This window comes from Schistocerca piceifrons, chromosome 1 (assembly GCF_021461385.2).
Source record: "Schistocerca piceifrons isolate TAMUIC-IGC-003096 chromosome 1, iqSchPice1.1, whole genome shotgun sequence".
Lineage (NCBI taxonomy): Eukaryota > Metazoa > Arthropoda > Insecta > Orthoptera > Acrididae > Schistocerca > Schistocerca piceifrons.
Window position 1 is genome coordinate 499,190,125 of NC_060138.1, and position 20,361 is coordinate 499,210,485.

At 38.2% G+C, this 20,361-nt stretch overlaps 1 protein-coding gene across 4 annotated transcripts in view; it reads left to right on the forward strand.

The window, feature by feature from the left end:
* Positions 1 to 19,432, forward strand: part of LOC124787701 (THO complex subunit 6) — a 50,540-nt gene extending 31,108 nt beyond the window's left edge. Inside the window, exons 4-7 of one of the 4 annotated variants that reach the window (XR_007015994.1) lie at positions 7,648 to 7,810; positions 15,866 to 16,102; positions 18,340 to 18,532; positions 18,672 to 19,432. Coding sequence is in view for 1 of the 4 variants with exons in the window: in XM_047254538.1 (XP_047110494.1) it covers positions 7,648 to 7,810; positions 15,866 to 16,102; positions 18,340 to 18,426 (487 nt within the window). In the remaining 3 variants the exon portion in view is untranslated. Of the gene's footprint in view, positions 1 to 7,647; positions 7,811 to 15,865; positions 16,103 to 18,339 lie in introns of all 4 variants that reach the window. The other 3 variants (XR_007015995.1, XR_007015996.1, XM_047254538.1) reach the window with 3 other exon arrangements.
* Positions 19,433 to 20,361: the final 929 nt, after the last annotated feature.

Consider the following 20,361-nt stretch of genomic DNA (forward strand, 5'->3'; position numbering starts at 1 on the left):
TTTCTTCATGTCCCGGTTTTTATCTGTCTTCTTTGACGCTGATTGGGATTGACATGTAGTTGTTTTTAACTCCTTTCTGTGTCTTCATGTTATACAGTTTGTTTTTACACAGGTGCATATGATCCTAGTTGTTTTTGTGCCCTAAAACAAAAAAAACAAACAAAAAAAAAAACAGAAAACATACTGTGATTTTGTTTGAACTGGATTATAATTGTGTCTTTAAATGAAATATCCAGTAGAAATCTCAGTTTTAGGTTAATCAAGAATTGCTAGTGTTCCTTCTAAATAAATTAGAAAAAAAAATTTGTTTCATTACTGAAAGTGTTTACTCATTAATGTTTACATCAACATGCACTGAGTTGACAAGAGTCATTGGATAGTGACGTGCACATATACAGATGGTTGTAGTATCGCGTGCACAACTATAAAAGTGCAGCACATTGGCGGAGCTGTTATTTGTACTCAGATAATACAAGTAAAAAGGTTTCCGACATGATTGTGATCAGTTTTTAGTTTTGGTTATGTCATGTTCTGTAGATCATTTTCCCGATTATTTTATCGATATGATGTGGAACAAGTCAGATTACAAGATATATATACGTGCATGAATAGTGTTAATATTATTGAAATTTTTAGTTCTACACATGCAACTACAGTCAGAGGTACAATTTTTTTTTAATTTTTATTTTTTAATTTTTTATTACCATTTCTGAAACAGAAACTCGTCCATGGAGTAGAAGGAGTTGTCCAAAAGAAATGATTTAAAGCTAGATTTAAAACTTGATCTGCTACCTGCCAGACACTTGACGTTGGGCAGATGATCAAAGATTTTTGTTGCTGAATAATGTACTTCTTTTTGAGCAACTGACAGCTTCAATAATGGATAGGAAAGGTCATTTTTCCCTCTAGTGTTGTACGTATGAACATCACTGTTCTTTGTGAATTGAGATGGATTATTTGTAACGAATTTCATTAGTGAATATATGTACTCTGATGGTGCAGTTAAAATACTAACTCCTTGAAAAGGTGAACACCACTAATTATTCTCACTGCTTTCTTTTGTGCAATCAATACTTTATGTCGAAGTGGCGAGTTACCCCAGAAAACTATTCAATAAGACATTATTGACTGGAAATATGCAAAGTACATTAGGAGGCGGATCTGTTTATTACCACGACTAGCGATTATACGAAGAGCAAAAGAAGCTGAACCTAGTTGTTTGATAAGCTCAGTAATATGCTTCTTCCAGTTCAAGCTGTCATAAATGTGAACACCCAAAAATTTGGAGAAATCTACCCTCTTAACGGAGCCCTGTTCATATGCTACATCAATTGTTGGTACGACTCTATTCGGTGTACAGAACTGGATATAGTGAGTTTTTTCAAAATTAAGGGAGAGTCCATTTTCTGAGAATCACTTAATTCTTTGAAAGACATCCTTAAAAGTACTTCAGCTGCTTTTTCCGGAATGGGATTTATTATAGCACTCGTGTCATCTGCAAAAAGTATTACTTCCACTTGCTGTACGTTAAGTGGGAAGTCATTCACATGAATAAGGAACAGCAGAGGACCTAAAATTGAACCCTGTGGGACTCACTTTGTGATAACTCCCCATTCACTAGAATTTACCACCCTCCCAACATTATTTGTGCTATTCAGCACAACTTTTTGCTTTCTGTTAATTAAGTATGATTCAAACCGGCTGTGTATATAGCCTTCAATTCCATAAAACCTCCACACAGACTTTGAACACGGAGTGGTAATTGGAGGTAGATGCATGGGTCATTCTGTTTCAGAAATTGTTAGGGAACTCAGTTTTCCAAGATCCACAATATGAAGAGTGTGCCAAGAGTACCAAATTTCAGGCACTACTTCTCATCATGGACAACACAGTGGCCGATGGCCTTCACCTAATGAGTGAGGGCAGTGGTGGTTGCGTAGAGTGTCAGTGCCAACAGACAAGCAGCACTGCACGAAACAACCACATGAACCAGTGTGGGGCCTATGGTAAACATATCCATTGGGATAGTGTGGATAGGATTGTTTGGTTACAGCAGCAGACGGCAGACGTTGAGTGTATTTGCTAACGGTATGACATTGTATGCAGTGCCTCTCATGAGCTCGTGACCATGTCAGTTACACCGCAGGCGACTGGAAAACAGTGACCTGATCTGATGAGTCCCAATTTCAGCTGATACGAGCTGATGGTGGGCTTCAAGTGTGGCACAGTCTCCGCCAAGCCATGGACCCATGTTGTCAACAAGGCACTATGCAAGCTGGCGGTGGCTCCATAATGGTGTGGGATGTGTTTACATGGAATGGACTAGGTCCTGGACGACAATGCACCATGTGATCAGACCACAATTGTTGGTGACTGGTTTGAAGAACATTCTGGACAATTCAAGCGAGTGACTTGGCCATCCACATTGACTAACATGAAACCCATCAAACATTTACAGGACATAATCAAGACATCAGTTCATGCACAAAATCATGCACTGGCAACACTTTCGTAATCGTGGACGTCTATAAAGGCAGCTGGCCAAAAGGAGGTCCGGCATGCTATTAGGCGGTGTCCCATGACTTTTGTTACCCAATATAATTGATTTATGTATGTGGAAAAATTAATACTTCAAATGAATTGTCAATTTAGCTTTTGCATTACTTTTTTAATGGTGTGGTAGTGGACACCATACTTTCAGAACTTCTAGGGAGTGAACAGATCTTTGATATTGCAGTATCTATGACTGACCATGTACTTGGTGTTATATATCGTTGTCTTGTAAACTTATGTTGTTTTACTCTACGCACTGACGTGACAGTTTGTCTGTCACTGAAATGCTACCATTGAGAAAGATTTAGGAAGCATAACTAACCGATGAAAGGAGTGGCTTGCAAAAAAAAATTTGTTTGACTGGCCCTTGAGTATTGTTCATCAGTCGTGGATCTTTGGATTAATAGAAGATCCAGGTTGGAATAATGATGATATTATGAAAAGAATACATTGCTACTCACCATATAGAGGAGTATTGAGAAGTCTGTTATACATTTGAACTTTTGGCCAAAAGGCTTTCTTCTAAAGTAGAAAAAACACACACATTCTATGCCCGCACACCCACCGTTGTCGCGACTGCACAGATATCGCTTTGACGCCCTCCCCCCTCGGCAGTGGAGCTGATATCAAAAGTTTGTGTATATATTGTCCCGGCTAGTTAAGAACCATTCCCTGCTGTATGGGTCGGGCATAAAACATCTCTGAATCATGTCGTGAGCCTAGTCATGTGAACTAGCAGTTGAAAATTGATCGCATCTTTCCAGAGACAATTCATACACTTTCAACCACAATGGACCCAAAGACAGTTTTGCTTTTTGTTACTTTGGAGTAAGATATCAGTTGAGTTCCAGTCTATTTTTACTAATTTGTTTCCCTGAGTAATTTGATTTAGTTACTTTAGCAGTCTGTATGCATTCGTTGAATCCTATTAAATATGCCTGTAGAAAGTTTATCAGCTTCCTTCAATAACCCTTGAATGTTCACAGATAATATTGTCTATGTACTAGCTGATTAAGGAATTTAGTAAACACTGGGAATGTCTCGTATATTTCTGTTTTATTGACACAATTAAGTTCTTAAATTAATGAGAGATAGCACTGGGGGATCAATGAAAGGCGAGTTGATTGTAGTGTGTATTGTTTCGGTCTGATAACAGTCAGTCAATACCACATTCCTTCGTGTACCTATCACCAAAGATATGATTTCCCACGAAACTGTCCTTTGCCGTTGTTGTTGTTGTTGTGGTCTTCAGTCCTGAGACTGGTTTGATGCAGCTCTCCATGCTACTCTATCCTGTGCAAGCTTTTTCATCTCCCAGTACCTACTGCAACCTACATCCTTCTGAATCTGCTTAATGTATTCATCTCTTGGTCTCCCTCTACGATTTTTACCCTCCACGCTGCCCTCCAATACTAAATTGGTGATCCCTTGATGCCTCAGAACATGTCCTACCAACCGATCCCGTCTTCTGGTCAAGTTGTGCCACAAACTTCTCTTCTCCCCAATCCTGTTCAATACTTCCTCATTAGTTATGTGATCTACCCATCTAATCTTCAGCATTCTTCTGTAGCACCACATTTCGAAAGCTTCTATTCTCTTCTTGTCCAAACTATTTATCGTCCATGTTTCACTTCCATACATGGCTACACTCCATACAAATACTTTCAGAAATGACTTCCTGACACTTAAATCTATACTCGATGTTAACAAATTTCTCTTCTTCAGAAACGCTTTCCTTGCCATTGCCAGTCTACATTTTATATCCTCTCTACTTCGACCATCATCAGTTATTTTGCTCCCCAAATAGCAAAACTCCTTTACTACTTTAAGTGTCTCATTTCCTAATCTAATTCCCTCAGCATCACCCGACTTAATTAGACTACGTTCCATTATCCTTGTTTTGCTTTTGTTGATGTTCATCTTATATCCTCCTTTCAAGACACTGTCCATTCCATTCAACTGCACTTCCAAGTCCTTTGCTGTCTCTGACAGAATTACAATGTCATCGGCGAACCTCAAAGTTTTTATTTCTTCTCCATGAATTTTAATACCTACTCCGAATTTTTCTTTTGTTTCCTTTACTGCTTGCTCAATATACAGATTGAACAACATCGGGGAGAGGCTACAACCCTGTCTTACTCCCTTCCCAACCACTGCTTCCCTTTCATGTCCCTTTGCCATTAATGTCCGATAAATTATAAATATGCCTCTGGGCCTTACAATGTCTAAGCTTCTCAATTCTCAAGACACAATATTAATTATGGGTTTGAATCCTTACAATGTCTGTTCAGCACAAGTTTAGTCATTTAATTGGCACTATTTTACACTTCTCGTTTATTATCGGAATCATCTTGACAACGAGCGGCGAAAATACTAGTTTGATAAGGTCCAAACTGTTTTCGTTCCCAATAGTGAATAAAATCCCAATTCGACATGAAAGTTTCCGTATTGTCAATAAATCTCTTTACAGTTGTAAGTATATGCTCGTAGCAGTTCGTTTGACATGTACAATCACCATTCACTTGAATATCAATGTTTGTACACCCAATCACCTCTAATTGACTCTGTCTCTGAATTTATCCCAAAATAATGTATTCTCCACCATTCCAATGTCTAATCCAGTTCTAAGAGTGCAATTTAATTAGGCTTCTAATCCCAAAATTCTGACTTCTCCGGAAGAACTGCGAACACACTCGCCACCGCTGAAAACAAAAACTCAAGAGACCTAACAATGCTGCGCATTGCTTTATATATTATATTCAAAACAAAAGGCAGCTCTGTTATGTTTTATTTGGGTTCCCTTTGTACTACTTTGCATTACTCTATTTCGAATATCTACTCTTTGTAAAATTTCAACTAACTATTACTTCGAAATACTACTACCGTTTTTTGGCTCTTAGGTCATTTCGTATTACAGAATTTAATTTAATACTTGTTTCTGTATAACCATTCTCTAAAGAGCAGTTACAATTTGCACAAGCATAACTCACAACACACGACCACTGTCTCGGGCCACTGAGGCCAAACTGAATACGGCAACTGTGCCTGTTGGTGAAGCAATCTGTGGAGTGTGGGTTTAAGGAGGAGGCTGGGACGGGGTGGGTAGGGGAGGGTTAGGGAGAAAAAGGTATAGTGCTGCTTGTGGGAGCGTGCAGGTATGTGGTGGGAAGAGGCAAGGTCTACTTCTCTCCTTTTCCACTCCACTGCCCCTTCCCCTCTCAAATCTCCTGACTGCTACCCTGTCTCCACCATGTCCTTTCATGCTCCCACAAGCCGCACTAGACTTTCCCCCAACCCTTTCCCTGTCATTCCTGACTACCCGCCTCAGCTGCCTCCTTACCCCCACCCACCCACATACTGCTTCTCCCTTCAGGTGCAGTTGCTGTACACAGTCCAGTTTCAGCAGCCAGAGACAGGTGTCATATGTGTGTCTGCAACTCAACATCTCCTTTATATGGTTAGTAGCGTTACATCTTTTTCATAATACTGGATTAATAGAAGAGAGAGAGAAGATCCAATGAAAAGCGGTGTGCTGTGTAGTGTGCATGAAAGATTCACATAGGCCTAGATGCTTAACAAAGTAGAGTGGTAGACTACAAGAAGGGCATTGTGCATCATATAGAGGTTTACCGTTGAAATTTTGGGACTGTATATTCCATGAATATTTAGGAAACATATTGTTTCTTTTCACAAATCTCTTATGAAGTGACCTAAATGAGAAAATCAGAGAAATTAGAGCTCATACAGAGATTTATTGAAATTTGTCGCCCCCAGTCACTATTCATGAAATGAACTGGGAAGGAGGGGAAAGGGTAACATACTAGAAGTACCCTCTATCACACACCCCCAAAAGTGGTTTGTAGATCACAGAGAGTAGATATAGAATAATAAATAACAAATAATGTACAGTGAGTTCCTATGTTTTGCAGAAGTACTGTGTTTAAAGATCGTATAGACTCAAAGTGCATTTTGACAGATTAATTTATTTAAAAAAAATTGTTTATCATACTGTTCACTTACAACTACAGATGTTCTGTGAGGAAGGATAAGGAAAACTCCAAGAGTTATTTTTTTTCCTAAACTGCACCAAATTTGGAGGCTGTGTTTGCTCTCCATGCTCATAGTAGATGATGATCTATGCCTAGGTAGTTAAGAATAACTGGTTCCAAGAAATATTACAGATGTGAAGGTAGAATGGTGTGTAAAATGTCCTTTATCGACCATACTACCAGCTGGAATTCATATTTTATCTCATAGCTGCAGAATACAGACTATGACTTTAGTAGACCATCTAACTGGATGAGGTGGTGGAAATTGAGCTTAGAGTTAGATTTTCTGTGCTTTCTTTAAGTCACTTCAAGCAGATGTTGAGTAAGTTGCTTTGAATGGATCACAGCTGAGCCACTTAATCTGTTCCTTGCTACAGTTCTTACAACCTTAGTCCTGACATGATAATAAACTCTTGACATCCCCTTTTCAAGTAATTTAGCATACATTTAATGTGGGTGAACAAACTACAGCATGACAGTAAAAGTCATAATTGTCTTCCATTTTAATACTCTTCCTTTTTTATCTACACATGCCGCCCCCCCCCCCCCCCCCAACTCTCTCTCTCTCTCTCTCTCTCTCTCTCTCTCTCTCTCTCTCTCTCTCTCTCAGTTGGCACCGGAGGAGTGCAACAAATCAAGAATGCAAAACAGGTTTATAGTGCACACTGTTTATTCTATTCACATTCCTGCTCTTTCATATCTGTTTGTTTATAGGATGCCATGCTGAGAATGCTGAATTGGTGAAAAACCATAATATCACTCATTTCAATAATGTTTTGAATCTTATATATGACAAGATATCAGTATAGAATGGGAGCAATAATTTAATGAATTGGATTTAATGTTCAGACCAGTGATTAAATTGTTTCAGGGATTAAGCTCATTTATCAACTATTTTATGACTTCATCACAGAGTTTTATTTACTAAGAATTAAGGTACAAGCTTAATGTACGTGTTTCTTGCAATGTTTGGTGTAATGCATCTAGTTACTTACCCGTTTATGAGTGCTATTATGTGTCACTTATGCATACATGTGATTTTCAGGGATAATCAGATAGTATCTGCAAGTGAGGATGGAACTGTACGCATTTGGGATTTAAGACAGACGAGAGCAATAGCTGTTATTCAGCCACATCTGAGTAACAAGGTAGCTCGGCCAGACCTGGGGAAATGGATTGGAGCAGCCGCTGTTTGTGATGACTGGCTTGTATGTTTATCCCCTTTGTTGTCTTATTAGTCAATAATTTCCTTTTCTTAATAGTTTTAGTGAATTTTCCCCTCTCCCTCTTATTTTCTGACTCTGTAGAAATGTAGCTGATATTTAGCATTGGTTATGTTGTAGAACTCGCAACAGCAGGTCCTTTGAACAACAGAAATGGGAAATACACATTGAGCACTTCCTCCATTCTTGCAGTCCCCTCTCCCCAACCTCCAATAGTTCCCATCTTCAGCCACCTCAGTGCAACTTCCTTACTCCCAATCCATTGCTCTCTCACCAATCCTCAGTCATCTTGAAACTGTACTCTCATTTCTCTGCCATGGACACTACACCACATCAATATCTTATTATGTTACGATGATTAATCCTCGTTTGGTCACTGCTGCTAAGACTTCTGTTTACCTTCCCCATGCTCCATGCATCCCCCTTCTCTATGTTGCCATAGAGTGTTCCTCTCATCTACAGCTGTCTACCCAAGCAACCACTCAAAACTCGCAAGCTATGTACTTTTTTCCAGGATATTTTTTAACATTGGTGAAGTAGCTGACCCTTCCCATTTAGGAAAAAAAGTCTAGTAAACATGGGCCCTAAAATTTGTATCTGGAGAGCCACGAGCACGTGTTCATCTTCAATACTATGAAATACATTCCTTCTACTTCAAACTGGAGAGCCACGAGCACGTGTTCATCTTCAATACTATGAAATACATTCCTTCTACTTCAAACTCTTCACTTTCCATATTTCGGAAGTAGGTGGTATGGACTAAAACAAGAAAAAAAGTCTAGTAAACATGGGTCCTAAAATGTGTACCTTAAGAGCTATGATCACTTTTTCAGTAGAAGAAATGTGTTTCACACGACTGAAGATAGACTCGTGTTCGTAGCTCTTAAAGTATGCATTTTGTAGTGGATATTTTTTTTCTGGGTTTGATCCCTAATGCCTGACGCCAAAATATAGAAAACAAAGTCCTTTTGTAGAAGTGATATGTTTCGTAGTATCAAAGATGAACGAGTGCTCATAGCTTTTAAGGTATGCATTTTAGAGCCCATGTTTACTAGACTTTTTTTCTTGTTTGGTGTATGGAACCTGTTGCTAAAACTTCTAGGTATTTTTTGGGTGACATCCTTTATGAAGGTGCATAACATCCTTGCATGTTATATCTTTGTTGCAATTCAGCCTGTTTCGAAGCTTCAGCACAATCAGAATACTTTAAGGCACTAGCTTTTAAAAGCGTTATGGTCTGAGAGTAGGTTGTGGGTTCCATAAAAGGTGTTCCAATTCTAAAACTTTTCACAGATTACAGTGTTACACAGTATTTTCTGTACACATCTCTCTTTTTCATGTGATGCATAATATTCCATCAGCATGGTTGCTGTAGCGTGCCTGGTAAAGGGCCTATCGTCACTGACCACCTCTGCTCGAGGATCCGAAGTTCATTAAACCCATTGCTGGCCCAAACTGGCCAAGCCATCTTCTTCAAATTCATCAAGTGTACAATCACTGTTTTCATGATACTGTAAAGTATTAAAATTACAGCGTATTGAGATCTTTTAATGCTACTGAATACACACCGAGCGAGGTGGCGCAGTGGTTAGACACTGGACTCGCATTCGGAAGGACGACGGTTCAATCCCGCGTCCGGCCATCCTGATTTGGGTTTTCCGTGATTTCCCTAAATCACTCCAGGCAAATGCCGGGATGGTTCCTCTGAAAGGGCACGGCCGACTTCCTTCCCCATCCTTCCCTAATCCGATGAGACCGATGACCACGCTGTCTGGTCTCCTTCCCCAAACCAACCAACCAACCAACTGAATACACACACACACACACACACACACACACACACACACACACACACACCAAAAATATTGGATCAGAAAAACTCTTAGCATTAAAGGAAAGGGCTGCTGAACAAGTAATGAACACTTCTTTTTTCTTTTCTTTTGTTCACTGGCCAATTTCAATTTAAAAAATGTCAAATTTCTTTGTGAGACATAGTGAAATATTCTGGCTTCAGGCCCTATATTTTCATGAAGTTTCAATAGGTGGCGGTGCTGTACATAACCTAATAGAGGTGTGTTCCAAGCAGAGAGCTGGCATTTAGTTTCTTTTGGCAGAAAACCAGAGCATCAAAGATATTCATAGGTGCTTGCAGAATGTCTGCAGAGATCTGGCAGTGAACAGAGCAAGATGAGTTGTTTGGTGAGGTGTCTGTTATCGCACAAGTCGCGCGTATCTGCCCAGTCTCCCACAGGCTGGCTTGCCATACACGGCAATGACTCCTCCATTGTTGGAATGTGTGGACACTCTCATTCAAGGTGATTGGTAGGTCACAATCAGACACCTTGCTGCTCAGCTGGACATCTCTGCTGGTAGTGCTGACACACTCATCTACCAGTTGGAGTTGCATGTCCATTGGGTTCCTCGCTGCCTAACAAAGCACCATAAAGAGCAATGTAGGACCATCTGTCCATCTGTGCTGAATTGCTTGTGTGTTATGAGACTGATAATGAAACATGGATTCATCATTTCGAACTGGAAACAAAACAGCAATGCATGGAGTGACGCCACACCACGTCTCCTCTGAAGAAAAGATTCGAAACTGCTCCCTTAGCTGGTAATCATAGTGACAGTCTTCTGAAACTCTGAAGGGGCTATTGTGTTTGATATCCTCCCTCATGGTGCAACAATAAACTCTGAAGTGTATTGTGCTACCCTCAGGGAACTGAAGAAATTGCTTCAGCGTGTTCATCGCCACAAAAATTCAAACAATCTTCTCCTTCTCTATGACAGTGCAAGGCCTCATACAAGTCTGCGCATCTGAGAAGAGCTCACAAAACGTTGTTGGACTGTTCTTCCTTATCCACCCTACAGTCGAGACCTCGCACCTTCCGACTTACATCCGTGGGGCCCAATGAAGGATGCACTCTGCAACAAACAGTATGTGGATGATGGGGAGGTTATTGATGCAGCAAGATGTTGACACTGATGTCAACCAATAGAGCGGTACCATGTGAATGTACAGCCCCCCCCCCCCCCCACCAAGTTGGGTGGCATAAGGCCTTTGCATTGAATGGAGATTATGTTGAAAAACTAGGATTTTGTAGCCTAAAGAGTGGGGAATGATATGGTGTCTTTGAATCTCGAATAAAACCAACCTGCTTTGAAAAAAAAGTGTGGCATTACTTACTGAACACTCCTTGTATAGTGGCATTAATTTGCTGTGTTTAAAAGAGGAAGTGATCAAACTCTTCAGTGGAAATAAATGACACACACACATTCATGCACACACAACTCATACGCACATGACCACAGTTTCTGGCTGCTGAGGCCTTAGCAGACTGTGATCATGTGCGTGTCATTTGTGTTTGTGTGTGTGTGCGCGCGTGTGTGTGTGTGTGTGTGTGTGTGTGTGTGTGTGTGTGTGTGTGTGTGTGTGTGTGTGTGTTTTTGTTTTCCGATGAAGGTCTTGTTGGCCAAAAGCTTACTTTCCGACAGTCTTTTTGTTGTGCCTATCTGCGATTGAGCAACTATTCTTTTCATAATATTGTCATATTCCATACTGGGTTTTCCATAGTTTGAAGTGGTTAAACTCTATGAAATACTGCAAGCTGTACATACAGCAATTCATTGTAATAGTGTATTTTATTGGGAGAGAGTCCTGATTGTCTTTTTTTTAATACCACTAATAGGTGTTGGCTTACTCAAGCCATAATCAGACAAGATTTGCTTGTTAAAAAAGTATTTGTGTGTCTTAAAGCTTAAAAGAGTAAAAGGAACATATTTTATAAAACTAAATCTAACATTAATTAGCCTCATACATACAGCCATTCTGACTAATCTCAACTTCTTCCATGTGCCTTCTTATTTCCTCAGCCCATTTTGTGGTCACATATAGTTTGGTTATGTAGTTTATACAGATCTTCAGTTTTCCTCATCTTGCATGTACCATTGTTTCTTTATTGCAGTCTGCGGATCTTTGTTAAATTTTCTCTTTTTATTCTTCTCTAGTTCTACCATTTCTCCTTTTTTATTCAGCTTAGGCATTGTGAACTATAAAATACTGCTGGCTTGACAACCATGGGGCATGTATTATTGATAATGTTTTATACTATATTCACAATGTTCTGTACGTATATAACTATTGTTTGTACATCATGGTGAAACTATTTGTGGGTTGATTATCACATCTGTTGGTGGAATAACATACTTAAATTGGTAATGTGAATATTTGTAGTCAATAGATGATATTGACATAATAAATTATTATTATTATTATTATTAAATGAATATTTATGAGGTCACATACTTCTGTTCACAATATGTCCATTATTAAGAAGAGGGACTGGAAGTCACGCAGGACTAACAGGAAGGGGCCACTGCAGCAGAGGGCATGTAGTTGGATCTTTTAGAGCAGTAGTGAAGTTATTCTGCAGTCCACTACAACAGTGATGGAGACTTTGTCTGGAGGGAGGATTGTTTGGTCAGGATCAATTAAATACTCGTGGTCTATGACTCCAAATTCTTGTTTCCCGTCTTGTAGACTGAAATAAATGCTTTCCAACAACCTGATCTACATTCAAGATGCCCCCTTAAAAAGTTATCCAACCTATTGATTTTCTGTTTTGAATTGCTCTCATGTGAACTCTCCACAACACACATTCTTTGTTCCTATAAGACAAGTGATTTGAGACTCCGCTATAGCTGTCATTCATCTACCTTCTCTATGATTAGAGCAAAGAACTGTTACAAAAAGCTTGAAAAGCTACTGACTCTTGTAAGATTTGCTAAATATGTAGTATATAAGCATTATTATTTTCATTTTTCTCTTCATTCAGAAACAACAGTAGCAACAACATATGCCGGGCGGAGTGGCCGAGCGGTTCTAAGCGCTACAGTCTGGAACTGCGTGACCGCTACGGTCGCAGGTTCGAATCCTGCCTCGGGCATGGATGTGTGTGATGTCCTTAGGTTAGTTAGGTTTAAGTAGTTCTGAGTTCTAGGGGACTGACGACCTCGGAAGTTAAGTCCCATGGTGCTCAGAGTGAGAGCAACAACATATGGTTACTGAAGGGCAATTTGAAAACAGGAAAAAGGTTAAAAGTAAGTTCATCAGAATATTTTTATTACATTATCAGATTGGTTTATTTATTCTTATTCTAGTGCACTGCTGTGGCTGTGACATGTTCTCATGAAACATATCCGTACCTGCTTTAAGAAAAATATCTGTAGCTACAGCAGCAGGTATTTCCAATTGCATTATTCAAATAACAAAAAACTTTTCACATCTGAGTTTCTTTTGTAGGAAGAGGCAAAGTAACAATGAGCTATCAGAATTTCTCATTTTCCAAATTGCCCTTTCCTGTAATATTTGGGAAAAAGGATACTTAGAGTTTATCTTAATATTCTTTCATATTTGTAGATTTTTGTAAGAAAATGACTCATAAAGGTTGAAATATGTTTGTTATATGAAGGCTCTTATGTGTTGTACACAAACATTTAAAAAATTTTTAAATGCAATTTGAAATGGTTGGACATTCTACTCGTAAGCCCTCAAAAATGGCAAGATTTTACAATTAATAATTCATAAAAGTGGTTGACAGTTGGATTTTTTTGTGTATGCCTGTTTTGTTATTTAATAAGCTTGCACTATATTTATTGGATAGAGGGACTTTCCAGTTGTTGCCTTCATTATTTGAAGATGAGATTTGTTGTTATAAAGTAAAGATGAGCATCTAGTAAGCAATGTTTTCTTTTTGGAAATAATTAAATGAATAGAGAGTTAAAAAAGGTTTGCTTCTTTTATTTTAAGTGCAAAATCCACCATCCCATATTATCTGACTGACTGTTGAGTCTTCAAGGCGTGGAGGAGATGTGGAAACTAGAAATATGCTGAAAGTTCTTAACACAACTCTTTCTTGTCACAACTCTCAGTTTCGAATCATCAGTAGCACTGTGCATGATTTCCAGTGACAAGATTTAATGACTTGTTTTTATGCAGGTTTGCTGCAGTGGAAACCAGCTACATGAACATGGTAGTGCTCAGTAACCACATAAACTGATAGATTGTTGTTTCTGACCTCATCTGTGGCAGACATGAGTGGATTCTTGATTCTGGCCTTAAAAATATCTAGGTCTTAGTCCTTAGTAGTTATTTTAGATCTTCTGATATTTGTGCCAACTATGATGACCTCTTTGGAGTTTCTTTTGATAACTTCTTAACCACATTTTTGCATTTGTCTCTGTGATGCCATTTGCCTGGTTTATGAGCTATCAGACAACCATGTTCCTTCATACAGACTATGTGGTACCTAGTTACATCAGATAAGTGAGGCATGGCATGAAGAGAACTCTTTATCATTATTAATTTCCTAGTCTTTACATAACTGTTTACACATTCACATGAGGAAATCTCTCTGTGTATTTTCAGGATTAATAAGAGACAGAATTAATAAGTGCTTAGAAGTTGAATTTATTGGCAAATCTGAGTAGGATGGAGGAGTGTCCAAGGTTGTGATTCCACTCAGGTGTTGCTGAAAGATACATTTGATTGTGACTGTAACGTTGCAATCAAATTCCAGAAATTTGTTATGAATGATTTCCATTTCCTTGCTACTGCTGTAACATGAATCGTAGTTGCTCCTTTTGCAATTTGCCCCTGAGGACAAATAAGGGCAGAACTGTACAAAGTTACATAATTATCAACCAACACTTTCATGCAAATAATTGAAAAAATAGCAATAGATAATTTAATGACATTATTATGAAAAGGATTTTTGCTACTCACTATATAGTGGAGATGCTGAGTTGCAGAAAGGCACAACAAAAAGTCTGTTAAACAAATCATTCAACCAAACAAGCCTTTGTCAGAATAGACAACATATACACACATACTCATGCAAATGCAATGCCAGAGACTGTGGTCATGTGTGCATGTGTGTGAGTTGCATTTGCTTGAGAGTGTGTGTATGTGTCATCTATTATTGGTGAGTAGCAACTATAGTATTGTCATTATTTCATTGTGGATTTTCCAGTAGATAATTAGTTGATTGCATTAATTTTACAACTTGATGTCTGCTGCAGATCTATTGCACTTAGTGTTCAGAACACATGCCTTTCATCAAAACAGGGGAAGTAGTTGCTTTCCTTCATGATATGCAAGTAATTAAATCAAGAGATACAAGTAAACTATTATTGTAACTTACAGAGTCTTGCCAAAAGTAGGCTATACTGTGGTGTGTTGTTTGATGTTCCACTATATGATATCATCTTGATCAAAGTTGTATGTTTGTAACTATTCTGAAACTTGTAAAATGTTCATAGCTCTTTATGACCTGTAGCCAAATATTATTTGGGCTTCTTCCAGCACATGTACTTATAGTGAACTATTAAATAATACAGGATGTCCCAAAAAGAATGACCCAATTTTAATAGAATTATTTATTCGGAAGAAGGGCTTAACACCTACAAATTGCATACTAAATTACTCAGAAAAGACAGAAGTTTATAAAAATCCATCATAAATGTTCAATATGTCCACCATTGGCTGCACGGACAACATATAGCCGATAGCCGAATTCATCCCAAACTGAGTGTAAGGTGTCTTCTGTCACTGAAGCTGTAGCAGCTGATATTCTGGTTTTTACTTCATCAATGTCACAATGTAAGGGAGGAACATTTAGCATGAAATCGAATATGAAACGCCGCTGAAATGCGATAACTGATTGAGTAAGACTAAATTCAATAACACAATGCGCCTTCTGTTGCGCGGACGCCATATTGAGCGAGATTGGATACAGGCAGTGCTCGTAGCAACATCTAGCGGATTTTTCCTGAAACTCTAGACCATGCTGATTACATCTAGTGCTGTTTCAGTTACCTAGCGACATTTGTCTCAATATTATAACAACTTAAAATCGGGTCATTCTTTTTGGGACACCCTGTATTGTGTGTATCTTGGTTTGAGTGTTTCTTCATATTAAAAAAAAAACTGGAATCAGATTACATAAATTTTGTTTAGTATTGTCCAAACTATTTTTCTAGTTGTGTGGAGGTGGCCCACGCTTAGGAGTTTGGCATTTGAGATCTATGGAAGTAACGACGACATTCAAATTAGAAGATTATGGGATCCATGTGGCAATGTTTTATGACGACGGAGTGATGGCAGGTGGTGCAAGTCCTTATTTTTACCAGATGAATTTAAGTGGTGATATCTTGGCACAGATACCTTCATCTTCAACAACTGTATATTCAGCTGTGTATCAAGAAGAACCATTGAAGGTAAGGATTAAAATGAAAGTCCACATTCTTCCATGTTTTTCAATATTTTCTGAGCAAGACTATGCCTTATGATGACTGTGACTGTAATTAACAAGAGTCATTGGTTGTATGTGACTCTTAGATTAGCAATTATTTTAAACAAGGACTTATACACTGACAGAAAAAAATCGCAACACCAAAAAATAATTAATGTAGAGTAATGAAATTTCAGGAATACATTTGTCTAGGTGACATATTTAAATGATTAACATTGCAAAATCACATATTATCGTAAGCACGAGATAAGCCTTTGCAAATGCTGGTGTATTAATAACCAGTTTAACCACCAGAATGGTGAAGGCAAATATGCAAACACGTATTCATTGTGATGTGCAAATGCTGGACGTCAGTTTGTGGGCTGGAGTTCCATGCCTGTTGCACTTGATTGGTCAATTAAGGGACCGTTAATGCAGGTTGTGGATGACACTGGAGTTATCATCCAGTGATGTCCCATATGTGCTTGATTGGAGACGGATCTGGTGATCAAGCAGGTCAAGGCAACATGTTGACACTCTGCAGAGCATGTTGGATTACAACAGTGGTATGTGGATGAGCGTTATCCAGTTGTAAAAACATCTCCTGGAATGCTGTTCGTGAATGACAGCACAACAGATTGAATCACTAGGTTGACTTATAGATTTGCAGTCAGGGTGTGTGGGATGACCACAAGAGTGCTGCTGCTGTCATACAAAATTGTACCCTACACCATAACTCTAAGTGGAGGTCTAGTGTGTCTAGCACACAGACAGGTTGGTTGCAGGCACCAAGGCAGAAACAACTGTCATCAGAAAATGCAACAAACATCCACCCTGTCCTTTAATTAGCTCTCGCTTGACACAACTGAAATCGCAAATAGTGGTCATTTGGGATCAGTGGAATGCACCCTAAAGAGCATCTAGCTCAAAGTTGTCCTTGAAGTAACCTGTTTGTAATAGTTCGTTGTGTCATTATGATGGCAACCACTGGTCAAATTGCTGCTGCAGGTGCACTACGATGAACTAGAGCCCCATGCCAAACACTTGGTGATCCTCTCGGTAGTGCCAAGTGTCCGTCAGGAGCTGGTTTTCTTGTGGGGATGTACATTCTCGTGGTCACCGCTGCCAGCAATCATGTACAGAGGCTATGTTTCTGCCAGATCTTTCTGCAGAATCACAGAAGGAATGTCCAGCTTCTCGTAACCCTGTTACACGTTGTCTCATGTCGTCTTCATTGCCTTAAAGGCATTCTTGACTAACATCAACTCATCACATCCAATCCCATAGGTAACTAACACTCACGACCATTACAGCATGTATTAAAAGCAAATCTGATTTGCAGCTTCATTGTAGCACTACTAGTGCCATTCTTATGTGACTGGCTCAAATCTGAATAGATGTCATCTTCCAGATGTGGAAACATGCCTACCAACTTCCATTTATGTTGTACAACTCCTTCTTGGTGTTGTGATTTTTTTTCTGTCAGTGTATTTTCAGTTGTTATTGGTGAAATCGTCAGCATTGTAGCTGTATAAAGATAAAAAAATAGTAGGAATCACTTATTCTACCACTTTGAAAATATTTACTATATGCACCAATCATGCTCTTTACTTTTTGTAATTGGCTTCTAGTAGCGACATTAACTGAGAATTTGTTTTATCTTATTTTTGCAAACATTATAGGAGGAACTAGCCAGATGTTTTTAAACATGGGTATCTTCCTCAAGAAACATAAAGCTGTTTTGAATCTGTTGTGAAGAATACAGTTATGTGATTATTGAACAAGAAGTAATATGCCACAGCACAGTAGCTGTATTTTCCTATTTGCTTTACATAAAAATTTCTCATCCTTGTTTTTTATAAATCCTGAAATTTATTTGTTAGGTATATGAATTCAGGAGATAGCTACAATACTCCCAAAGGACCAAAAAAATCTGCAAGATATGGTGATAACATTCATCATTCTCTGTTGATAATTTGAAACTAACACCTTATACAGACATATGAATATACATATAATATGTGTAATTATTCATTTTTCCAAGATAATTTGGCTGTTACAGTGATTCTGTGCAATTAATAAAAAAACTAAAATGGCAGATGATGTACTGTATGATCTTTTTTTAGCATATCACTTGAGTTCCTTATTTGAATCATATTTAAGTAATCTATTAATAAATAAAAAATACTTAGGTAAATGTTTGACCTTTTCTCTTGTCTTCAGGTCATGTGCATTGCGGGCTCCAGTTCCAAAATTGATTTGTGCACAAATTTCAGCTACAGAGACCAGATACTCAGTTTCGCTCCGTGAATACAGAATCTGATTTTTTGGTGTAAACGGAGAGGGACTGAGTTCACGTCTCTGCTTTTGATATGTATTACTGTGTGCTGAGAAAACTTTGCAACTTCATTTAGTGGTAAGAACCCGAATTTTTTACTAAATGATGAAGAACTTAGAAATTCTTTCTAGATAATGAATATATAAGTGTGCCTGAGTCAAAGTAAGATTGATGTGAGATGAATTTCATATATTTGTAATGAGAAAATCTTGACAAGTTGCAGATATATACTGAATTTTGAAAAGAAGAGGGAGATGATATGTGTTGCAAACTTTACTTGTAGATTTGTTCGGAGTTTGCTGCAGACACAACATACTTGAAAAAGTTGGTGACTACTAGTGCAGATTCGTGTTAAAGAAGGAAATGGTGCTGTATTTCTTGTCAGGAAAATTAAAAAGACTCATCCCTGTGTGTAATATATGATCTTTGGTAAATGTGTTATTTGGATAATATCAGTTAGTAAGAGACATATATCTGTATTGTAGCAAACAGATGTATGGAAACTGGAAGCAGATACTATAACTTTTTCTATGAAGTCATGAAATGTGCAAATGATACATGCGTTTTTATGAATAAGTGTGCAGTGTACAAAAGTATTGTGTGGAGAAGAAAATAATTTTCTGTGTATTTTGATTTTTAATTGTTGTCACTGGAATGTGTTATGTCTGATTTCTAACAGAGATTAACCAATATCTTTTAACTAATGTTAACAGTTCATTGCAAATAAGTAGCATACAGAGAAGGTGATTATTTTTCTATTTTATACCTCTTTATATTCTGAAAGAATCTTCATTTGACAATCAACAAAATAAAAGAAATCCTGTGATTAATTATTGGGATCTTTGAATTCAGCTGTTGAAAAGCTTGTGGCTATTCAACAAAACTCTTGTTCAATTGTACACATTGTGCTTTTTAAATGTCACATTTGGGTATTGTAAAAAATGTTATGGAGAATGAAGAGTTATACTTCACCCACCATTGTTGTCTGCATAATGTTTTTCCAGAAAGCCGCATAATCATTTAAAGTAATTAAGAAAATATGTAGCAGTAAGATGAAGTGGAAGTCTATAAAATAGCATTCACCAGGTATCAGGACAGTTTAGCATCTGTGATGTACTGTGCTCTTTAGCAGTGAGCAGAAGTTGCTGTGCAGAAACTGACATTAATGTTTCTTTTTTTCTGTTGTACATTTATTAGTACTTGTTTGCGTATTTTAATAGTGAGTTTCATGACAGGTATTGCTAGTGCAAAAGAGTGTAGTTAGTTTTAGCCATAGTTATTGTGTGTCCACTCCTTAGACTACCATCAGACAACTTTCAGTCCATTTAATCCATTCACATGCTAAATTAGTGCCTTCTCTTCTTGCAATGCGTGGTCTTACATAGGTGGAAGGATTGCTAATTATTGTGACTTCTAATGTTAAGACACGTAGTGGGATCCTGTGGTGAAATAGCAATTTGGTTGGGGAGGATGTATAGTGCGTGCCAGAGTGTCTTGTCCAAGATATGGAGCCAGCAAATGGCTGCAAGTTGTGGGCAAATGGCAGCCAGATCATGAAAGCCGCAGCTGGCTGAAATGGTGCAGACACTTAGCATCCTCACAGTATAAAAGCACAATTCACAATCCCCAGCATCATTTATAGACCTCTGACTTAGAGCTAAGTGGGGGACTAAAACAAAAGGCTCAGTTATTTTTGTGGTGATCACACTTGCAGATTTCTTGAAATGAGCTGTTTGATGGGGAATTTTAGGATTCTCCTAAACAGTAGGTGAGCACTCACATGCAGTTAACAATGAAGGGTAAGCTTGGATTAGATATTTTAAGACTCTTGCTATGATCTGTGATGTGGAAAAAGCCAGTTTTACAATTACTGTACACTTTCAGTGAAAATGTGATGCATCAAGATG